The sequence below is a fragment of the Coloeus monedula genome (genome assembly GCF_965178545.1).
Source record: "Coloeus monedula genome assembly, chromosome: 21".
In the NCBI taxonomy this organism is placed as follows: Eukaryota; Metazoa; Chordata; class Aves; order Passeriformes; family Corvidae; genus Coloeus; species Coloeus monedula.
The window spans coordinates 9,074,093-9,097,679 of NC_138801.1; the positions used below are offsets into that span (position 1 = coordinate 9,074,093).

At 48.5% G+C, this 23,587-nt stretch overlaps 1 protein-coding gene across 2 annotated transcripts in view; it reads right to left on the reverse strand.

Moving 5' to 3' along the window:
- The window catches only part of CACNA1B (calcium voltage-gated channel subunit alpha1 B), a gene marked incomplete at both ends in the record, with an annotated part of 261,208 nt that overhangs the window by 43,119 nt on the left and 194,502 nt on the right, over positions 1-23,587 (reverse strand). For both annotated transcript variants that reach the window (XM_082295118.1, XM_082295117.1), the window contains 11 exons: positions 2,536-2,619; positions 2,789-2,899; positions 3,904-4,068; positions 5,653-5,854; positions 6,667-6,804; positions 7,848-8,008; positions 10,305-10,401; positions 18,293-18,399; positions 19,152-19,211; positions 19,783-19,912; positions 22,878-22,998. In XM_082295118.1, coding sequence (XP_082151244.1) covers positions 2,536-2,619; positions 2,789-2,899; positions 3,904-4,068; positions 5,653-5,854; positions 6,667-6,804; positions 7,848-8,008; positions 10,305-10,401; positions 18,293-18,399; positions 19,152-19,211; positions 19,783-19,912; positions 22,878-22,998 — 1,376 coding nt within the window. The remainder of the gene's footprint in view (positions 1-2,535; positions 2,620-2,788; positions 2,900-3,903; positions 4,069-5,652; positions 5,855-6,666; positions 6,805-7,847; positions 8,009-10,304; positions 10,402-18,292; positions 18,400-19,151; positions 19,212-19,782; positions 19,913-22,877; positions 22,999-23,587) is intronic.

Sequence of the window (23,587 nt, forward strand, 5' to 3'; positions counted from 1 at the left end):
AGGAAGGTTTCAGTGGCAGTGGAGAGCTTGGTACAAGACCACATCTCCACATGCCACTGGCTGAAGTGGAATGAATTCCATGAGGGACATCCTGACAGCTGCCATTACCAACCCTGTTACCAACCCTGTTACCAACCCTGTTACCAACCCTGTTATCAGCCCTGTTATCAGCCCTGTTATCAGTGTGATCTTCAGGGCACCACTGCCAACACGCATGAACTGAGCAGGGATGCAGCTCAGAGCTGGCCCTCACTGCCCCCTTCAAGCAAACGGAGCTGCTCAGGGCGCTGTGCACGCTGCCCCTGATCCCAGTCCGTGCTTCCTGTGGGAGGCTGACAGGGATGTGTGTGGCTGAAGGAATGTGTGCTGCTAGGGAGAGATCAGACAGGAGCTGCACGAAAGAAGTGCTGGAAACCAAATCTAGAAAAAGTGGCAGGGGATGACCCCTGGGCACTCTGTGTGAATGAAAAGCGGGGAGGAGATGTGGTGGCTACACAGAAATCAGAGAGTTGTTCAGATTGGAGAAGATCTCCAAGACTGTCGAGTCCAATCATTCCCTCAGCACTGCCAAGGCCACCATTAAATGCTGTCCCCAAGTGCCACATCCACACAGCTTTTAAATCCCTGCAGGGAAGGGGACTCCACCTGTTCCAGTGCCTGACCACCCTTTCCATGAAGCAATTATTCCTAATATCCACCCTAAACTTCCTCTGGAGCAACTTGAGGCTGTTTCCTCTTGCCTTGCTGCTTGTTATGTGGGAGAAGAGATCAAGCCCCACAAAGGGGAATGTTTAGAGAGAGCTGAGCTCAAAAAGCTCTGCAGACACAGACAGAGGACCAAGAGCTCAGGGCTGGAGTGGTCCTGGAGACATGTGGCTTTTATATGAGAGACTTTTGTGGTCAGCTGCACGTTGGACACTGCCAGGGGAATCTGGTGACCTCCTTTAGAAAATCCTCTCTAAGGACTGAATGGGTCCAGCTCCTCATAAACCAAAAAACCTCTTCTTTCCCACCTGGGAGGAGAAGGGAAAGGCACATGGGTGCCCTGCTGGGGTTTCAGGGGGAATTCACACTCCTCTGCAAAGGTTTTGATGCTGAAAATGTCTCACAGCCCAACCTGATCCAATCCCTGGCTGGGCCATCCCACGGGAGCTGGAGGGAGAGGCAATGTCCCATTATCTGAGCAGGGAAGGGGCAACACTGTGGCTGCTCCCTGACTGTGAAACAGCTCCAAAAATGAGGATTTTAGCAGCATTTGGGCTTGGTGTTGAGAAGGAAAAACCTTCCTGAAGGAGAAGACACCATTCTGTGAGAGACCAAAGGCTCCCTTACCCCGTGAGAGCTGTCAGTGCTACTTCCTCCCAGAAAAAGTGGCCAGAGGAGGGGTGGAAAAGCTTCAATCTGTTTGTGGCTGACTTGCAAATGGTTTCACAGATTTTCAAACCATGGGAAAAGTTTGGGTGCCCTTGGCAAGGAAATACATCCCATGGGAGAGGGAGTGGGGACAACAATCCGCAGCACTCAGAGTGGGTGAGCTGAGTAACTTCAGCCTGGCTGCACTGAAACCAAAATCCTACAACACAGGATTCACCAGCAGATAAATGAACATCATTTGTATGGGGAGGAAAACTTTGGGGGGTTGTGCATTATTTTGTACCAAGGAGGTTAAATAAAAATGCATTTTGTTAGAAACAGTCACATGGTCTTCACCAGCACCTGCAAAGGAATGTGGGGAGCTCAGTTCTCAGCACACACAGAACACATCTACAGGCAAACCCCTGGGACTGAGGAGAAAAGTTATGGTCAAGTTCAAATTCATCACACAGATACATCATCAGCTCCAACATGCACTGGGAGAGGAGAGGAGCAATTTATTCCGTGGGTAATATCAGACTGTCAGGGATTGAGACAGGCATTTGCTGCCCTTATGGAAAAATCCTTCAGATTTAATGCCAAGTCTGTCCACTTTGTGTGATCTACAGGATCAGCAGGGAGACAGCAGCCCTTGGAGGGCTGGCCAGAAATCCTGTGGGAGAGCTGTTTGTTTATTCATTGCCCCACAGAGCTTTTGTGACAGGAACATTCCCCCAGTCCACACCCTTCACCTCATCACCCTCACCCTGCCCCGTGACCCAGACTGGGCAGGAGCCCCAAGGGGCAGATGCGTGCCCTGCAGAAAACCTCCCACACGAACACAGCAGAATCCCTTTGGTCTTTTCCCTCTCTAAATCCAGCAGGATTTTTCCCTGAATAGGCAGAAAAGGCCTGAGGATAGAGTAGTTGGCTACAGGAGAGAGGGAGCTGCTTGCTGGCAGAGTCACGAGCACCGTGGTTCTCATCAGAGCTTTCCCTCTTTGGGGCACACAGCTGTGCTCAGCTCCATGGAAAAGCAGAGCTCATGGAACAGGGTCAGCCAAGGCCATCGTGACTCCCAGAGGCAGCTCCAGGGAATAAGGCTGGTAGGGAGAAGGTTCAGTGTCTTGACAGGGCACGGCTTTGTTTATAAAGGAAGGAAATTGAGCAAGCTGTACTTACCGCAATCTCTGTTACTAAAATATCAGTAATACTTCCCAACACTGTTACAAAATCAAAGACATTCCAGGCATCTCGGAAATAATTCTGCCAAATGAGAACAAAAGGGGAATAGAGGGATCCAGGGGTTATTTTCTCTTTGCCACCACAGGTCGGGGGGATTTTTTTGTTTGCTCGTTTTTAAATGCGCGTCACGAAACGCAAGCATTTCGTCGAGAGAGGAGAAGAGGTGGAAGGGAACAAGGGAGGCACCTACCAGCACACCAAAGGCAATGATCTTCAGCACACATTCCATGGAAAACATGGATGTAAACACAATGTTCAGGCATTTCAGCATTTCCTCGTATGCTTCTGGAGCATCATAGAACTAAAGCGGGATGGAAGAAAGGCTGTTGGTGAAAATCACTGACAGAGTAAAACCTTTCCCAGCAGATTTGCTCATTTTAGTCAGGATTCTGTGCTCACTTTAAGCGAGGCTTGGGGTTACAACACAGTTATTCCTGTGTCTCTTGCCTCCATCCTGTACTGAGGGGGCAGCTGGAATATCCTCAGAGCTGGAGACTGTTGCTGGGGGATGTTCCCGTGTTAAGCACAGCACGGCGCAGGAGGGAGGAAGGACATTTTCAAACCCAGAGGGGAAGGGCAGAGCTGGGTTTTGTTCCAGAGAACCCTAAGCATACGGGGACCCCTTGACTGTGAAGATACTCTAAACCAGGCAAGGGACAGGACGGGACATCATCCACACCATGTATCCACCTGCATCTCCTCCTCCACTCTGGATCACATCCCAGGAGCCTGATGCTGTTCCAAAATTGGGTCATTTCACAGAATCACAGAATGGCCTGGGTTGGAAGGGAGCTTAAAGCTCATCCAGTCCCTATGGGCAGGGACACTTTTCCCTACCCCAGGCTGCTCCAAGCCCTGTCCAACCTGGCCTTGGGCACTGCCAGGGATCCAGGGGCAGCCACAGCTGCTCTGGGCACCCTGTGCCAGGGCCTGCCCACCCTCCCAGGGAATGATTCCTTCCCAATATCCCATCTAAACCTACTCTGTTTCAGTTTGAATCTCCATGGCCTGACTGGGCTTTGAGCAGCCCCCAAGACCCTGGCTGAGCTGGAGATCAGCACCTGCAGATCCCAGTTCCCATCCCATGTTCACACCCCAAAGGGACTGAGTCCAACCAACACTCTGCAGGGAATCCCACTGGTGGGATCTCACCCCAGCTAAACCACCTCCCTCAGGGGGCCAAAGGAATCCCAGCAGGCACATGAGGAGTGGTGGCTGCTCCTGCTGAGCCCCCCTCAGCTCTCAGGGCAAGAATCTCTCCAGCCAACAGCCCAAAATTCCCAGATACAGGAAGATCCCACTCACCTTCATCATGAGGACGATGGTGTTGAGAGCGATCATGACCATAATAAAATACTCAAAGGGAGGGGACACCACGAATTTCCACATCTTGTACTGGAAGGATTGCTTGTTCTGAGGCATGTAGCGGGTCAGGGGCTTGGCACTTATGGCAAAGTCTATGCAGGCCCTCTACAAAACAAAAAGGGGATGAAGAGATGACAGGAAAAGGGCTGGAAGTCTTAATCCATCGGGATGTGGTTGGGAGAGTGAGCAGAGCATTTACACCAAGTGAGTACTGACTGTTCCCTGTAAAACGCAGCACAGGATCCCCAAATCCTGATCAATTTTCCTGGAATATTTACCTTATAACGTTCCTATGCCCCCTTGCAGTCCTACAACATTCCATTAGAGCCCAGCTCCTCATAGGTCCTGATCCCACTTTTAAAAACACTTCCAAGTCCTCCTGATGGGCGACTGAGGATTGGTAAAGATGTTCTCTGTGGTTTTCAAAAAGTACTGTGGAACTCAGGTGTGTCCTCACCACAGCAACACCCAGACAGCTCAGAATGTTTCATAAAATGAGAACTGAATTTACCAATAAATTATCCACCAAAAGCACTGGGGGAACTCTCAAAGACCCCTTTCATTGGCTATTTCTGCTCACTTTATTATGAATATAAAACTATGAGAAAAAAGCAGTTTCTACCCACAAGAGGTTTTGATTCTGGAGCGTTTTCTCATCTTGGATTTACCTAAGAATTCCAAGTCTGAAATCACTTTCTGCTCAGCTGGAAAATAACAGAGCATCTCTAAATATTCTGCTTTATTTTGGACTTTTTGTTCATATAGACAAACAAGGAACTAATTAAGAATCGCTTAAAAATTCATCTCTTTTCATCAAAAATCAGGTTCCAGTTTCAAAATACATGAAAAGAGATGGTTCTTCCCACAAGAGGTCGTTGAGGCTGTGGACCCTGGATGAAGTATGCTGCAGATGCTAAAAGTCTGCATGGATTGAGAAGGAAACTGGATACACCCACGGAAGGAAGATACACAGATGCCAGTAACTACAGAAAAACCAACTCAGAAGGTCCCTGAGTGGAAAACAATGGGATTTTTGGGGGCATTAAGGAAAAACCTCACAGCTTCTTACCCTGGTCTTACATTCTTCTCAAGGCATCTCCTTTTGGCTGCTGCCAGGAGGAAAAGTCCCAGCTGGGCACAAAACCAGCCTGTGGAAAGGAGTTTTCCTCTGGGGAGCCACAGCAGTTGTAGCTCAGTTTGGTTTCTGAGGTCTGGCCTCAAGGTTTGTCTCCTTCCACACCTCCACACTCGAGCAGACATCAAACCATGGAATGGTTTGGGCTGAAAGGGACCTCAAAGTCCATCCAGTGCCACCCATACCATGGCAGGGACACCTTCCACTGTCCCAAGCTGCTCCAAGCCCCAGTGTCCAGCCTGGCCTTGGGCACTGCCAGGGATGGAGCAGCTTGTCTGGGCACCCTGTGCCAGGGCAGATCCATCTCCCCTTTGGTGCAGGGGGATGGGTAACAGTGGTTCCTAACAGGAACCATTTGGGGGCTCTCCCTGGTGGTGTTTTTATGCAGAAGCTGAAACAGCCACTCATTTCTTTGGTCTCTACACCACACACCCTCCAATAACCACTGCTCTCCAGTCCCTCCAGCACAGGGGGGACGAGGAGTGCCCTTCCACCAGTATCCAGGTGCTCTGAGCCCCTGGAACACCAACTCTGGAGTCAGAAGAGGTGGGTACCTCGTTTTTCTCGAGGCTGCACTCTGACATCACTTTATCTCCTTGCTCCTGGAAGGTGATGATGATTAACGCCACAAAGATGTTGACAAAGAAAAAAGGGAAGACAACAAAATACACCACGTAAAAGATGGACATTTCCATTCGGTAGCCAGGGCTGGGCCCCTGTTCCTCGTAGGTGGCATCCACTGAGTGCTTCAGCACACTGCAAGCAAATGCAAAGAGAGAGGAAAGGTCAACACAACCCCTGGGAAGCACCAAGGACCCCCTGAGAGTCAATCCCCAGTCTCCACTCACGTGCAGGGTTTTCCACATATGCTCAGGAAAAACTTGCTCCAATCCACGTGGCTGGGGAGAAGTTTTCCTTGAGGATATTTTTAGGGAAACCCTTTGTTCTCACCATTGTGCAGAATGGTGGGAGATTTGCTGTGTCCAGATCCACTGATCCCCCCTGGCCAAGGGGAGAGGATCCAGCTGGATCTGGTTTCTCTTCTCTGGTCAACAGGGATGGAGTAAAAGTGGGAAAAGAGAGGTATTGATGACATCCAACAGGGGAACACAGTGAGGGACTGGAAAAGGGAGGCTGATGCTGTTTGAGCCTTTATTTTATGAAAGAGTTGAACGTGGAGGCAGAGGAACCCTGGCCACACACGGCACTCCACACGTGCCAAAATAAAGTCACATCCTGAACAGGAAATGTCATTTGGGGACCATCACGCCCAGCAGACCTCCAGCAGAGCTCACAATACTTTCCCCCCCTCATTTTCTTACATTTCCAACATCAGTTTTACCCCTGAGAAAGGTGTGCAAGCCCAAAAGCCTGAAGCAAGAACAGAAAACTTCCTGAGCATCCCTGTGCCAGGAAAACGCAGAGCTCTGCCTGCTGGCTCACCCAATAATCACACAGCACTGAGCTGATAAAAGACTTTTCTCATTTCCCAGGTCACCTGCTGTCCCTCAGAGCTTTGGGGACCTGCTTTACCTGCACCATCAGCCCCTGCCAGCCCCGTTACTCACGTTGGCCACCCTTCCCCTGTGGACACAGTGAAGAGCGTGAGCAGAGCCCAGAGCACGTTGTCGTAGTGGAACTCGTATTTTTTCCATTCCCTGGGCTGTGCCTCCACCTCATTTTTTTCATAATCCAGGTACTGACCCCTAGGAACAAGAGATTGAGAGCCAGTGAGAGAATGAAAGCAGATCAGGCATTTCTTAGGACTCAGGAGTTTTGGAAAGCCCCAGCAGCACAGTCTGGACTCTGCTGTGGATTACAGACAAGGAGACCCCCTCAAAGCCTATGACAGAAGTAAAGGCCAATTTTTGAGTCACTTTTAGCCACGGGAACTGGACCTGAGGACTAAAAATGAAAGGAATTTTAAGCAAGGCATTCATTCATTCATTAGGCAAAGCCAGCCATCAACACCTGGACGGCCCCTAAATTGTCTGACCCCACAGAAAACCTCTGCTTGACAGGGAAACATCTCTGGCTCCTACTCCAGGGTTGGATCTAAGTCCTAAATGTGTCCTGCTTTTAGGGGCCTGGCACGAGGAGAACCCTCTCCAACCTACCCTTTTCTGTCCTTTCACATTCCTCCCCATAATTTATCTGCATTTTTCCAAGGAAGAACTGCAGTGACAACCCCTGGGTCCCACCGGGGACGTGCCCTGCACGTGCCAGGCAGCAGGAGAGGGACGGGCAGAGCAGGACAGTGCTGAGGAGGTGCTTTGGGTGCCAAGAAAAAGCTGATGAGATGCACATTGTGGAGTACCACACCTTGGCAGCCTGCTAGGAAGGACAAAGCATGACAGGGCTTTTAAAAGATTCAGATCCTGTCCCTCTCCTCACTAATTAGTAGCTCTTTAACATCCCACGCTTCTGATTATTTATTCAGTGTGTTTTTCTAATTCATGGGAGCTCTAAGACTCAAGGTGGAAAGAGGAGTCACACTATCAAAAACCCTTCTCTTAGGAATCACACTCAGCTTTCCTGGGAAAGAAGCTGCCTCCCCTGTATCCTGAAGATCAGAGCCAGGAGTGACACAGCTGTTAAAAACAAGGCAAATTCCCCTCCGGGGTAGCTGTGCTGAATTATTGCTCTTATTTACAGGAGACTCTTCCCACTCAGCACATCCCTGATTTTGGGCCAGCCTGGGCAGCTGCAGGAAGCTGCTCCCTGCCACATTCCCTGCTCCCAGCTGTACCTGCAGTCCTTCTCCAGCTCCTTGGATTCGTCCGTGCAGTAGAAGAAGCGGCCCTTGAAGAGCTGCACGGCGATGACGGCGAAGATGAACATGAAGAGCATGTACACGATGAGGATGTTGAGGACGTTCTTCAGGGAGTTCACCACGCAGTCAAAGACAGCCTGGGCGTGGAGGGGAGCAAGGTCAAGGGGTGGGGAGAAAGGAAAAGTTCATCCAAAATCTTGGCATCCACTGTTTTACCACACTCGGGGAGTCACGGAGGGTTTGGGTTGGAAAAGACCTTAAAGCTCATCTTATTCCCACCTTCCACTGTCCCAGGCTGATCCCAGCCGCATCCAGCCTGGCCTTGGGCACTGCCAGGGATCCAGGGGCAGCCACAGCTGCTCTGGGCACCCTGTGCCAGGGCCTCCCCACCCTCCCAGGCAACAATTCCTTCCCAAAATCCCATCTAAATCTCCCTCATTTGGGACTCATTCCCCATCCCACAACCCATGGGTGCTTTGATGGATTTTCACTTCCCAAAGCTGTGAGGAACAACTCCAGCTTCCCCCATCTCCTGCTTTATCCACAACTTTGGCTGTGCCACTGAATTTTCTGATGCTGCTCATAACGTTTACAAAGACAATCACAGCTTGTCAAGACAATATTAGTCCTGAGCAAACATTTCATTATAAAATGAAAATTGTTTTGATTTTACTTCCAGTGGATGCATAAAAACTGTTGGAATAATAAGGAAAAAAAATACCAGGAAACAAAACAACCAAATGCTTTGAATAAATATTTTTCTAAAGAGCTGTCTGTCAGAATGAGGTGTGACTAATGTGCTCTCCTGAACTCCCTGCAAAGAACTTCTCAAACTCACTATTACGTGGGAATGAGGCCCTGATTCATCACAAGTAATTTGCAGTTTAATTTTAGTCAGAAGTTTGTCATAATACCAGAAACTGAGCAGTCCCTGCCCAAGCACAGGGTTTGTACAATCCTGCTGCTGTTCCTCTGAATGGAAGTGAATCACCCACAGAATTACACTCCTGATGCAAGCCAGGAACCCTGATGGAAATCCCTGTGATCAGCCCAGGAACCCTGATGGAAATCTTTTTACTTAGCCCAGGAATCCTGATAGGAATCTGTCTGATCAGCCCAGGGATCCTGACAGGAATCTCTCTGATCAGCCCAGGGATCCTGATGGAAATCTTTTTAATCAGCCCAGGAATCCTGATGGAGATCTTTTTAATTAGCCCAGGAATCCTGACAGGAATCCCTCTGATCAGCCCAGGAATCTTGATGGAAATTTCTCTGATCAGCCCAGGAATCTTGATGGAAATTTCTCTGATCAGCCCAGGAATCCTGATGGAAATCTGTCCAATCAGCCCAGGAATCCTGATGGAAATCTTTTTAACTATCCCAGGAATCCTGATAGGAATCTCTCTGATCAGCCCAGGGATCCTGACGGAAATTTCTCTAATCAGCCCAGGAACCCTGATGGAAATCCCTCTGATCGGCCCAGGAATCCTGATGGAAATCTGTCCAATCAGCCCAGGAATCCTGATGGAAATCTTTTTAATTAGCCCAGGAATCCTGATGGAAATCTCACTGATCAACCCAGAAATCCACCATGAAATTTCTACATGGTTCAACATTAACGTTCCTTTTCTTTTCAGATCAATTTCATGTGCATAAAACTAAAATTATTTAAGCATGAATGGTGGGCTCAGACAAAAGCAGATCTCCAGAGCAGCTGACCCTTAGTTTGATGTGAAAACAGGAATTGTCAAACACATTTTCACCGTTCCAAAACATCCATGGCTTTTTCCCCATCAACAGCCCACAAAAGGTATTGAGGAGTCCCTAAATCTCAGGAATTATGGAATTTTAACTCCTTCCATTCTCTCTTTGCAGGACCTGGCTGCACCTGAAATTGTTGCTGTTGGATGAGTAACCACAGGCCATTAAATTGATTTTATTTTTTAGCTCGGTGTTCTAGGGAAGAAAAGAACTGGACTATGGATTCTTTAATAGAAAGATGAATAAATTAAAGCTCCTCCCACAGCAATGACAAATCCCTTTGGACAGCCTATGGAAAACCTTGCAATATTCATGTTAAATTCTCCAGGGAAACCCAAACCCTCCCAACCCCATTTTTTCCTATATCACTTCAAAGACCATCCCACTTATGAACTGTAATTTAATTTATCTGCCTTTTTTTCTATTTGTAGAGGTTGAATTTTCATGGCATTTCCACAAGAATCCCTAAAGTTACCCACAATGTTGGCAAAAGCACCCGAGTGTTTGCCATTTGCTCAACATCTGCCCAGCTGTTTGTGCTCATCTGGCACAGAGATGCATCGCAACCAAAGAAAAGCAACAGAAACAACCTGGGGTCAGTGGAGTCCACCAGCTGCCACTCAGATCAGTCAGAAACCTCCAGAGAAGGAAAATTTGGGGTTCTTTTCTAACCTTTAGCTTTGGCAGCCGTTTTATGGTCTTCAGAGGCCGGAGCACCCGCAGGACTCGCAGGGATTTGATGGTGTTGATGTCCTTGCCTTTGGTTCCTCTGCAAGGGAGAAAAAGGCACAAGAACAACAGAGGGAATCGTTTGCTCCTCAGGTCACTCACTGGGGTGTTTCTGGGCATCCAGGGTGGCTTTGGTGGTGCAATTGGTTGGGTTTGGGGGTGGTTTTTTTGGCAGGTTTTGTGTCCATCCTCAGCAGGGCTGCAGGCAGGATGACCCAGCCTCACCTGGGGTGGATCCAGCAGCACGAGGAGAAGGCTGGGGCGGGACAGGGTCCTGGCAGGGCTCAGCCACAGGATGTCCAGGCTTTGTCACCTCCCAGCTGCTCAGCAGGACCTGGGGCCCTTCCTGCCCTGACTCCACACCGGACAAGGCTCCCAGGCAGGGCAGCAGCACCGGGACAGGAGGCTCAGCTCCTCCATCCCATTCCCGGCAGGAGAAGGGACAAAGCCACATGTGGCTCTTCCCTCCCAGCTGGATGAGGCAGGGGCTGTTTCTCCGTGCAATTCTCTGGCAGGAACATTGTGCCAAGAGGGTTTGGGAGCCTTCCTGGTGAGGGACAGAGCTCTCCTGGGGGTCAGAGCCTATTCCCTCATCCCTGAATGTCCCGTGGAGGACATGCCACCGATCCCATGCAGGACCATGTAATATGACAATATATTACATGCCTGGAGCAGTGCTGGGACAACTCCCCACTCAGGCATGCAGGTGCTGTCAGTCACATTTGGGGCTTAGGTTTGGTTAAAACCGAGTGCAAGGCCCGAGAACGTTCCTCTTGTTAACTTCAAGAGGGGTTTTAGGGGAAGGACAGAGTTCCTTTCCTCGTGCACTTCCAAAATAAATAAGCAAAAGGAGACAACAGGTACATCTTCTTCCAACCCCATGGCAAAACAACAACATTCCCTTCGTTTCGTATGAAGTGGAAAATGGGATGGAAATCAGGAGTTTTATTCATGGCTGGAGGTTTGGGTCTGGGACTGCGCTGAGGGAACACAGGTGTGAATGCAGAACGGTGGGACAGATGCTGGTAGTTCCTATCCTGTGCTCTCCCAGGCTGCTGAACATTCCTCTTCTCCAGGAGGGAAATAATGGAAGGACAAAAGACCCAAGAGAGCCACGGAGGTTTGGGAAGAAGTGCAGAGCTTCCCCCACCCTGCCCTACACCCTGTGCTGAGGGAGGAGCACCAAGGGTGGAGGGAACCAGCCAGTTTTGTGGCTGCCTGACCCTGCTCAGCCCTGGGAAGGGTCTTTTTGGAAATCCAGCCACTTCCAAAGGATTGAGAACTCACAACTAATGCTGGACTGGAATCTACAACCCAAACCCACATTCCTGCCTCATCTCCAGTCCCTTTCCCCTATCACCAGGCACTGCAGTTGTCTGGAAATGCTGTAAGAGGGAGACACACAGGAATTTCTGGAGGGTCAGTTGTATCCCAGGGATGTATAACTTGAGGAGAAATTCCCTTTCCACAAGGTTTAGTGGAAGTGGAGGAGAGGGGGAACAGGATGGACAGGTCCCTGACCTCTCCCTCTCCCATCCTTCAGGGCTGTTTTAGGGCCATTTTAATCCATCCCAACTGGACCCTGACCACTAACACAGCTCTCAGTCCAGGCATGGGATTTACTCCCAGAGCTACAGGACTGATTTAAAGGCACAAAATGACTATTAAATATTTAAAAAGTAATATTTGACTCTCACTAGAGACCTTTGATCTGCCCTAGATGAAGCAGGCACTGCCAGCAGAGCTTTTATTGCCTTTCTTGTCTGGTTTTAGCAGAGCTGAAGGTCTGGCCTAGGCCTGGCTTCGCCTATTTGCTTTCAGCTGTCATGGTCACCTCGGTGTCACCAGAGCCACCAGCTGAGCTGGGGCTCCCCCACAGCCCAGGCTGACCCTCAGCAGTGCCCTGGCTGCAGGACAGGTTGTTCAGCCTCCCCAGGAGGATGGGAATGGCAGGAGGGAAGCAAAAGGGGGAAGGAGGAGATGCCACAGGACATCCCACCTGTCCCCAGGGCTGGTGGCCACGCCATCCCTGGGGCTGCCCCCTCTGCAAGGCCAAGCAAATCCCTTCCTCTGCTCCATGTTTCCCACATGAGGAAAGCCAGGGAAGCAGTGGGAGCTGAGGAAGGTGGAGGTGAGAGAGGAGTGAGGCTGAGACTCTTCAGGGCCACGTGGTTGGGGCAGCAGGACGGGAAAGGGGGGTGGGACACGGGGACACCGTGCCCAGAGCTCTGCTCCGTTCCCCAGCGCCCACGGCCACGTTGCTGCTTTGCAGATCAGCACTGCCAGCCCAGCAAAGCTCAGCTCTGCTCTCCTGGGCTCACTCAGAACCCCAGAATATTCCCACATGGTGCCTGCTCCTGATTCCAGGAGACCTGGACGCTGCTGCTGTGCCAATTAACAACTGCACTAATGAGGCCTCGTGCAAACGAGAACAGAGACATTTCCCTGCTCTGCTCTCCCGGGGTGGGCTCCACGCCTGAAGCAAGAATTTCTGTGGATTTAATACTTCCAGGAAGGTTAAAGAGACGTGGGGCAGAGCAAATCCTTGCTCCTGCTTTTCCCTGGAATGGGATGAGCGCTCAGAGAGCTCCGAGGTAGAGGGCAGACAGCTCCAGTCACAGGAAATTCCTTCTGCCTCAGCAGAGGACACTAAGAAGGGCTGACTGATTTTTTTTTTTCCATTCAGGCACTTAAGCAAATAAAGAGCGTGAGCCAATTAAATCTTAATGGGATTTATGCTCTGAACCATACAGAGAATCCTGAGGAACAAAAAAAGTTCCCATTTCTTGTCACAGTAAGGTCCCTGCTATAGGAAAAGCTTTTCCTGGTCCTCTGACCCAGAGTGATGCAAACTGCATTTTAATTAAAAGGACCCTCTGCCTGTCAAGTAAAACCCTAAGGGTTGGGTTTGGGTGTTTTTAAGAACCCTCTCTGCCAATACTGGGATTTCTTCACTGCTTTCATACAAAGCCAGATGTCCCAGAAAATAAAAAGTCCAGATGGAACTGGGATGCAGTCAAAAGGTGAATCCAAGCACACATCTGACCTGGATATTCCTCACGACAGAAGGAAATTGTTGTGGAAGGACAAGATTTTAATGGACTGCTGAACAACAACTACAACCTTCAGGAGAGCTGAATCTTGAATTAGAGCTATAGAGGAGCACAGGATAAAGGCAGACAGCAAACAAAAAAAGGAAAAAAAAAAAGAGAATACCAAAAAAAAAAAAAATTGCATTAGCTCAGTTTTGGGTGCATTAGGCCAGCGCTGTTTTGTTGTTTTCTGTGTCAGTTTGCTGCCTGTTTATTTCAAACACTAGGAATATTTTAAAAGAGCTTTGCAGAGCCTTTTCTCCCTTTAATAAATAAAATAGCCTTTAAAAATTTAGTGGTTCTTTCAAATGGAAGCTGCTTGTTGCTGTTGCTGCTGCCAGCAGCTCTGATTTCAGGTGACAGGGACCTCTCAGAGCCAGGGCGTCAAAAATCCAGGGTAAAGTGGAGCCTGTGATTGCCTGGAATCCTCCTGGAAGAATAAATGAGGTCACCCCACTCTGCCCAAGCACAAAGCCACCCTCTTCCTGCCCTAAATGCTGTGCTTTCCTCGAGAGAAGAAAGAATCCAGTGCCAAATTTCCTGGACCACATCAAAGGCTTTTCTTGGCATCTTTTTCCTTGCTATGGAGGATCCCCCCGGAGCTCCTGGAATGTGGGGACAGAGGACACAGCCCTGCCTCCCATCCTGCCCCTGCACTGACAGCAGAACTGCCACTTGCAGGAGGTTAAATACATATTTTGGGACCTCCTTGTTCACAAATTCCCTGTGCAAAAAGCTCCCTGAGCTGTTTTTATGTCAGAGACATCCCCCAGTATCAGAGCCTGGATCCCTGAATGAAGCTGTCCTGAGCTGACAGCAGAACTGCCACTTGCAAAAGGTTAAATACAACTTCTGGGACCTCCTTCTTCACAAATCCCCCTGAAAAAAGTTCCCTGAGCTCTGTTCTCATGTCAGAGACCTCCCCCCAGTATCAGAGCCTGGATCTCAGCTGGGTCCCATTGCCCACATTGCACTGAATTAGTCCTGCAGCTTCCAGCTTGGCTGTTTGGAGGTGAAATCCTCTAAAAGAGACTAAAATTTCTTCTTTAAACCTGGTTGTTCAGATTTTCACAGCTTGTAACTCACCCATCAGTGCCCACTGAGTCAGCCCCTCAAATCTTTTTTGGTACAGATACATCTCTGTGTGTTTGTTGACTCTCTGACTTGGGTTTTTACTCTGCTCCTATCTGTGCTGAAGGAAAGCCAGGATGGATGAGGATTGTTAAGGGAAGATATTCACTGGATAATGAGAATAAAGGGACGGAGGAGTCGATGTGATGGGTGGAACATGGCTGGGTTGTTTCCACAGTGGCAAAGTGTGTGGTTGGACAGGTTGGACAGGCAAAGACAGAGCAGCAAGAGACAGGAAGAACATATTACCCCATGAAACTCCTAGAGAGAGATTCCAGCAAGGAGAAGACAAAGAAAGAGCAGAGTCAATGACAAACAGAAACATCAGAGAGGTCCCCCAGCCCCTGGCCCGCTCCCACCAACTCGACAGGATAAACCAGCAGGGAAGGGTTTTCTGGACAGCAGAAATCCTGCATTCCCTGCTGGATCCACTGGGAAAAACACCTCCAAATCTCTCTTCTCTCCCACTTTGGGAGGGAGAACCTCGACTATTTGGTTTTTTTCCACGAGCATCCTGAAATTCTGAGCATCTCAGCCACCTTTCCTCTGTTCCAAATTTTTCCAGGCCAAATCTTTGCTGCTCTTCCTCAGCTGTTCCTCCCAAGTACGGGGCTGAGAGATTTTGGTGACAATTTTCCACAGGTTGTTTGTTGGCTTCGATATCCCTGAGGACTCAAACGTGTCTGGGTGTTTGTGGCGTGTTTATCTCCAGAAAAAGAAAGGGATTTCTCTTTGAAATGCTCTGCTAAATGGAAAACATTCCTTTAATATTATCATCATCATCATCATCATCATATTATTATTATTATTATTATTATTGTTCCCAGCATCACTCCGGGGGTGTTGTTTTAAATTTAGTTTTTGATTTTCCTAACCACAGTCATGCACAGAGCTGCTCCTCAAGAGCTGCAGGCAGAAAGAAAACCCAGAGCTGCTTTGAGAGCTGGGCTTTATCAATCTTGTAGCAGTGACTGGTATCATCTCAAATGCTTCAATTAACACAGGCTGCTGCAATATTCCAGATGGGAGCTCTGTAATTCCCAGGTTTTTAGGGATGGGTTCCCATCACCCTCAGTGGGCAGCGAGGAGGCCGAGAACAGGAATTAAATCCCACCCTGCTCGTGGCAGCCGTGGGTTCAAACAAAGCAGTGACAGCCACATTAAATCCCATTTTTAGCCACTGAGCAAGGTGACAGGGCTGTGGGATTTGCTGGAAAAATCCAACTGATTGAACAACAAAGAGTCTCCAAAAGGTCCTTTTCGGGATTATCAACATTCAGTTGGCTCTGTGTGTCCATCTGATTTAACCAAACCAGGAGCTGGGCCTAAGTCACGACCACCTACCCTGTTAGGATTCCGAACTGGAACAGAGAGAATTCATTTCCTAGGAATGACTGATTTCCCAGCTTTTGGGCTACACCAGGGAGGCTGCAGGCATTCCCTGGATTGGATGTTGCCCACTGAAATGGGGATGTGGAGCAGGGCTTACAGACAGCAGAAAAATCACAGAAGAAATTCAAATTTTCCCAAGCTTTACAAATAAGCTTGTCTGACTTTCATCTGGGAGACGGCGACCAGGCTGGGTTTATGCAGTCCCTGGCTGTAAAACCCTGCTCAAGACTCACTCACAGTGGAAAATACAAGCAGCTTGGGGCACGTATCACAAAGCACAGGCAGGAGATGTAGCAGTAATTTATTCAGAGGCTGATGAGGTGCTGTTAGATATTCATGGCCCAACGTGAGCAACAGAAGAAAACCTGAGCATGAAAAGCCTCAGAAAGATTAAAAATTATTCATTTTAATCCGTAACTCCAGCAAGGAGAATCTCCTTCAAAAGAAAATCGTGTTCAAAGAGAAGGTGTTTTAAAGGCAGGGCCTGAGGTTTGCTCTCCCAGCACAGAGAGCTGCTCTGAAGGGCTCCCAAAATGCCCCCTGGAAGTTTGAATTCCTGATGGAAAAGGGGAATTCTCCTGGGACCCCAGACTTTGGGTTAGGTTGGTTTTTTGTGATTATTTGACTTCTTCACCTCTCTTCAATTCAGAGGAGCTTTGTTAAGTTCTGATGTTGCTGAATTGGGTTTTTTAAGTTAAACTTTTGCTTAACTCGGTCTGGTTTAAGTCAACCTCATTCTGAGAGATGTTCCATGGATATTTTTCATGTGCTGGGAAATAAAAGGCCACACATGTCTAGTCCAGCTTAAAAAGCAGCTCAGTTTTGGATGTTAAATTTTAGGTCAGCGGGACATTCACCAAGCCAGTTTTGCTTACAACAGAGCACTGAGCTCCTCCAAAAAACTGATTTTTAATGAGGGACAAAATGTTTAAAGAGGGGAGGGCAGCAGCCCTTTGACAAAATTATGTTGGATATGATTTCCTCCAAGAACTGAATAATTTGGTGAAGGATCAGGCACAGCCCAGATTTCAACATCCCCCAAAATCACACCTAAAATATCAACCCTGTCCATTCACTTTTGGGTCAATTTAGCTTGGAGGGTTTTTATTCCTATTCAGCATTTGCACTGAAGAAAAGCAGATGGAAAATACAAATCTCACCACCTCAAAGCAACAGGAACCTTGAAAATGAAAAATTCCTGAGGAATATTTTACCAGAAAGGCAACATTTTGTGCAAATTTTTTTGTGCAGAGCTGAGGGAGGAGCAGGGATTTGGCTCTGCTTCAAAACTGCTGCCAGTTTAAGGCAGCCCAGCCACGCTCCGTGGCTCCCTGACAAAGGTGGATGCTTTCCTCATTAGCGAGCGAAACGCTGCTAATTCTCATTAGCAAATTAAACAATTTCCTCTCCTCTAATCATCGTGTCGACAAACAGGTGAGCTCGGCTGGGCATGGGCTGCTAAACACTCCCAGAATTGCTCAGGGCTAATTTAGCAGAAGATTAAAGTGGTCGAGTCCTGCTGCCTGTTTCCAGGTCATCTTTTGTTTCTCAGCAAAGCATTTGCAAACAATTCCCGCGCCTCAGAACGAGTGGGAAATTTCTTCCCATCCTCCACTCGGCTCCTGAAGGTTGGAAGAAGCTGTGTTGCTCTTCCTGTGGTTGTTTCCAAGAAAAAAGGCTCAAATGAGAAGCGAATTTTAATTTTTCAAGAGTTATTCCTCTGTGTTTGTTGCTCAAAATCCTCCACGATATTAAAGAAGGACGTGGGGTATTATTTAAAGTCATAAATACAGAGCAGGGGTTGAGGGAGGGAGAAATACAAGTGGAAATACAAGGTCCTGAATGAGAGAGGAGAGAAAAAGAAAGAAATAGGAAAGGTTTGTGAAGCAGAAATATCCACAGCTCTGCAAATAAGGGTTTGCCAAGAGTTCATGGAGTTACCAGCTGATTTCTTTCACTGTTTTTTCATAGTGAGAGCAATTCCTACAACCAGTGCCTGGAGACACTGGACTGCCACAAAGTGTTACAGTGAGTTCCTGAAAAGAACTTGGCCAAAGAGTCACAAAAATCTTGGCTTCGTGTTTGAATGAGCAGAGAATGGGCTCAGCCTCAAGCTGGGAGGAATTTCAAGAGGTTCCACGACACAAATTTAGTTGGGTTCATTCCTTTTCTTCACCCCCCACCCACCCAGCTACGAGAGGAAAAAGGGCAGGAATTGAACATCTCACTGGGAAATGGAGCCACAAACATTACAGGTCCTGCCCCCCTCTGTCACTCATTCCCTGGAATTTGGGAGGAGAAGGAAAATGAACTTACGAGAAGGCAAAAGCCACCAAGGCCCCACTGACCACAATGAAGTCCAGGATATTCCACAGGTCACGGAAGTAGGAGCCGGGGTGGAGCAGCAGCCCCAAGTCGATCATCTGCAGAGAAAACCCAGGAGAAGGAAGAGTTTTAATCAAGCATGGCCCAGATCCACCCTGCCGAGGGGCAGGAGAAGGTTCTGGATCAAAGGACCCTTCACAAAGTGCCGAGATCCTCGGCCGAGCCGCTCCTCTCGAACAGGCAGGAAAACTCTCCCAAAAATGAAGCTCAAATCAATAAAACTTAACCAAAAGCTGTCAAAATGAGGCCTCACTGCTCCCTAGGATTCCTTCCACACACATGCATTAATCCTGGTTTTATTCTGCATCTCTTTTGCATCTTGCTCGGACAGGGAAACCCAGCTCCTGCCTTATCCCAACACTGAATCCCCACTTTATGGGACTGCTCTCTGGGAAGTTACTGCCCCCGAGTCCTGGCAAAACCTGTCACCCTGCTGAGGAAAAAGAGAAATTCTCAGCTTTTTGAAACGTGACAAACCAAGAATCAGCTGTTATTAATATTCCTGCTCAGTGCCAAAGGCAAAGGGAAGAATCAGGAGCGTCTCAGCAAGGTCTGGCAGCTCCTGTGTCTTCCCAATTCTTACCCTCTTACACAGCTCCTAAAGACATCCTGATCTTCCTCCATAAAGTATGAGATAAAGGAAACCAGGAGAGCTGTTCCATCTGATTTTAAGAGCTGTTCCCAAGTTCAAGCTCTCCATCCTTCCCACCTCTGTCCTGCTCCACCCTTTCTCCAGCTTCTCACAAATAAATCTGCAAGAGGAGGTGACTCCGCTTGGAAAAGTTCTTACCTTGATCACCATCTCAAAGGTGAAGACTCCTGTGAATATATAATCCAGGTATTTCAGAGCCTAAATGGGAGAGGGAAATGTGTGTTAGGGAAGGCCATGCACTGAAATAACCTGCACAGGAGCAAGGTTAAATATCTCATCTAGCAATGGTCTGTTTGCTGGGATGGACAAAAACCATCTGGTACGAAAGTTTTCAGATAATTTAGGCACAAACCTGAATCATCTGAATTAAAGCAGCATTTCCCCAGTCCTTGCCAGCCTGCACCCAAGGCTGGCTTCAGTGCACCTGCACTTCTGGCAGGTTGAACAAGGCAAAAGGGATTTAATTTCGAAATGAAATGTTTGAACATCCTTTCCTGAAGAGATTATCCAGCAGCTTTTCCCACTGCGGGATGGGCTGTCAGCTTTGCAGCTCCTCCAGCAAAGCCCCATCAGCCACACAATTTCCAAGTTCTCCAACCCAGATGTGGCTGAAGCAGCAGGAAGGGACAGGAATCGAGAGCATTTTGACAGCGGAACAAAGATAATTTGGGTGCGTTACCAAAGCTTTAATTTTGCACTGCCAGCACAGAGCTGGAGATGGGAACGGGAGAAGAAAGCCCAAATTCTGGGAATTTTGGGTGGCACTCACGTCATTCCTGGGAGACTCAGCTTGGACGGGGTCCTCTGCAGCCAGGGCGATGCTGCTGAGGGCGATGACGATCAGGATCACCATCTCAAAGTAGCGCAGGTTGACGATGTAGTGGAACAGGCGCCGGATCCTGCGGGGACAGGAGCACAGGGCTGTGAGGTGAGGGAGAACGGGCACTAATCCAGCAGGAACAGCACCTTTGGCATTCCTGCTGTAATAACGGGAAGGAAATAAAAACCAGGCTTTAAATTCCAGTTTGCAGCACATCTTGGTGAAATTTAAATGAGGGAGTTCAACATCTCTGCACTGCTCTCTACGCCCTCTGCAAAGCAACATCCACTCATCTCTTTATCTCTCTATTTATCTCCCTATCTGTTTATCTCCCTGTTTATCTCTCTATTTATCTCTCTACCCATCTGTCAAAAGAGCACCAACAGCTTTCAAGCATCCACACTCAACTCTACAAATCACGTTTATGGCACTCCCCCATCCTTCTCCCTCCGAACTCCCAGGTTAGCACCCTGCGAGTTCAAAACAAGCTTTGAAATCCTTTTTAATGTCAACTAATCCCTTTAAAATGTTGAGAGTCTCAGCTGAATCCGCCTTTGTGGCTCTGAGTGTTCCTCCCACCAATCCCTCTCTGCCTGCACTTCACTCCAAGTCACACTTTATAGCACAAATACTTTACAGGAGTAGATTTGATGACTTCCACCTAATCTTTTTTATTCTCAAATTGTGTCCGAGGAAAGTGGTAAATGCTCCCATTCGTAAGCAATCCAGATCTCTTCACAAATTGCAGCTAATAATTCCATCTGACCACAAGTCCCAAATCCTTAACTGCACATGGAGCTCTGCATTTGCACCGCATTTGTCAGCTGAATAAAGGACTTAGCCCGAAAATCAAATTATAGATTTAACTCGCCAGCAACTTTGTTATCTGAGAATGTATTTCAGCTCCTCTATCCCATTTTCTCTAAGCAAATATCTGAACAGTGAGAATTAAAGTCTATTTTTCACGTCTGCTTACATTTTCCTTTTTTTTTGGCTCGGTAATGGATTCAGAGCGGAAAAGAGCTGCAAATACCAGGGAAGCAAATTTGATAGAAAATAACCTGGAGAAAAGTGCTTTTGTGGATCCCTTAACTCTGGTTTTCAATCTGCCAGGAGAAGATGATCATCTCCGTGCTCCGTGGAGCCACAGAAGTGAAAGGCAACATTCCCAAGAACATTTGTAGCCTAATTCCCGCATCAAACTCAATTCATCAAAGCAATAACAAGCCCCTATTTTTAGCTCCTCACCATTCATAACCAGCAGTGAGATGTGGGAGCATTTGTGAACTGCCAGTGAGGCTTGAGAAATCACTTCACAGCCCTGCGTGCTCAAAGAGGGTGGTGGCACTTGGAGAAAAAAAAAGGGAACTCATTTCTGCTTCCCTGAGCTGTTTTCCCCTCTGGCAGCAGCCGGGTCGTGGATCCCCAGCAGGGCTTGGAAGGGAGATGGGAAAAGCTTCCTAGGCCAGCAAGCAGAAAGAGCTCTCTGGAGGAGTTCCCACCACCAGAACACCTGGGGGGATGCAGCTGCCTCTGCATCTTGCCCAGAGGAGGAAAAACAAGCTGCTGACATTCCTGGAGTTTGGGCTTGGTTGCATTATCCCCCCCTGACTTGCCTGTAACACATTTTTTCTCCCGGTGAATTTTGTTTTTCCAGTGGTTTTTCAGCAAAGGGGTTTTATTTTGGGAGGGTGTAAGCTGGAGAAAACTGCAAAACAACTGAAACAACCCCCAGATCCCGGGCTCTGAGGCTCAGAAGGGCCTAACTGCAGGATGAGGGCAGAGAAAAGAAGCAGCCATAGGGAATGAGGAAGTTTTGCTGCTTCTCTGCCTGCCCAGCCCGGTCTCAGCTCAGAGCCCTGGGCTCAGCACCCTCTCGTCCCCACTCAGTGGTGCTGCCTTGGCAGATCCTTCCCCGCTCATTTTTGGTGGTCACTTCACAACAAAAAACCCAAATGTTAGGGAAATACCATTTCCTTATCCAAGCAGATAGAGGCCAAGCTCCATAATCCTAATCTGGCTCCCCAGGTGATGGCCCCGAGGCTGCCAGAGCTCCAGGAGCGTTGGGACAACCTGGGATGCCCGGGGTGGGATTGTTGGGGTGTCTGTGCAGGGCCAGGGGCTGGATCAATGATCCTGCTGGGTCCCTCCCAGCTCAGGATATTCTGGGATTCTCTTCAGCCTGCCCAGTGTCCGGGGGTGCTTCCACCACGGGGACTTTTTGGATGTCAAATATGAGAACACGGAGCCTGTTCTGTTCCATGACTGCACAAGATGTCACAGTCCCAAGCAGCAGGAGGTGCAGGAGAACTCATTTTCCTCTTAAATCCAGCTGCCAAAGAAGGGTCTGAGTTGCCTTTGGTATCTGGGCAGAGAGAAACTCTGAGATCTGCAAGTTTACCTGAGCGAGAGAGAAACCTCTGCTCCGAGGGGATCTCCAGAAGTTTCCAACACCCTTTCTTAAAATGCTTAAAATGCCTCACAGCCCTTCACGCCACAATTATTCCAACCCCTCTGCCTCCCCCCTGGTCCTGCAGCCCTCCAGAGGAACAGATGCTGAATTTCCAGGCTTTGAGTCCAAAGCTCCCCAGAAGGCAGCGCTGCCTGAAGGGGAAGAAATGCCCTAATCCCAGCAGATCCCACAGGCTGCACTCCCAGCCTTGGCAAATAAAAAATGTCCAGGTTTTCCCAGAAGTTCAAAGTTTGCAGTGATGCAGAGCCACTTTTTGGAAAGAACAGGGATTCCAGCTGAGGAACCTGCAGGAATTTGCTGGCATCCAAACAGTCCTCAGCCTCTTATTCCTGATAAAGTCTTTTCCCAACAACACCTGTGCTCCCATTTTTTGGGATCTACATCAGCAGGGTCTGCCTAAAGCATTTTCTTTTCCCTGTCCTGGTAGTTTAATCCCCCAGGAAAACCCAGCTGAACAGCAGCATCTGGCCCACAGAAATGAGCTTTTATTTCATGTCCCAATGTGTTTCCAGAGATGAAAACCCCACTCTTTGAAGCACCTGGAACCCAGGCTGGTGCTACAGGAACTTACGGATTTGTGGGACTGAGGATAAACATGGAACTGTAAGGCAGGATCGGTTTAGGCCCATTTTTCGTCAAGTCATCGACGTCTTTCTTCTCCTCTGTTTTGCTTTCAAACTCCACATTGTTCACTGGAAACGGGAATTTGGGGAAAACACAAAGAAGGAGAGGGTTAAAAAGCAGATCCACAGCCTTCCCGCTGCCTGGAGCGGCTGGAAATGCCAACAGTGCAGCTGGGAGAGCAAACAGCCTTTGGAAGTGCTGATTAAATGGGATGAACAATCACTGGATTATTATCACTCCCGAGTGAGGCAGCGCTACCCCTCAGCTGCTGCTGAGCCACGGAGCAGCCAGGAAATGGAAAGAAACCATGAGCTTATTTATCCCAGAGCTGCCAAACTGGGGCTGGAAAACCCATCCCAAAAAGCACAAATTCTTAGGGAGAAGGATCAGCTCGGGATCCTTGAGAGGAAAGAAAAAGGGAATCTGAGCAACCTCGTAATTCGGTGTTTTCTCCCATGGATCAGGAGCACAACTGGCTTTGGAACACACAAAAGAGCAAATTCACGGATGAGGTTTAATAATTTGGGGGTTGAGACTGCTGAAATTCCCAGAATTAGGAAAAAAGCCTGGAAAGGACTTCCTGGACTTCCTCAGAGCTGTGCCTGCATTGTGCACCTCGGTTTGGTCAGAGCTCCCCATGTGCAAAAGTGTGCAGCT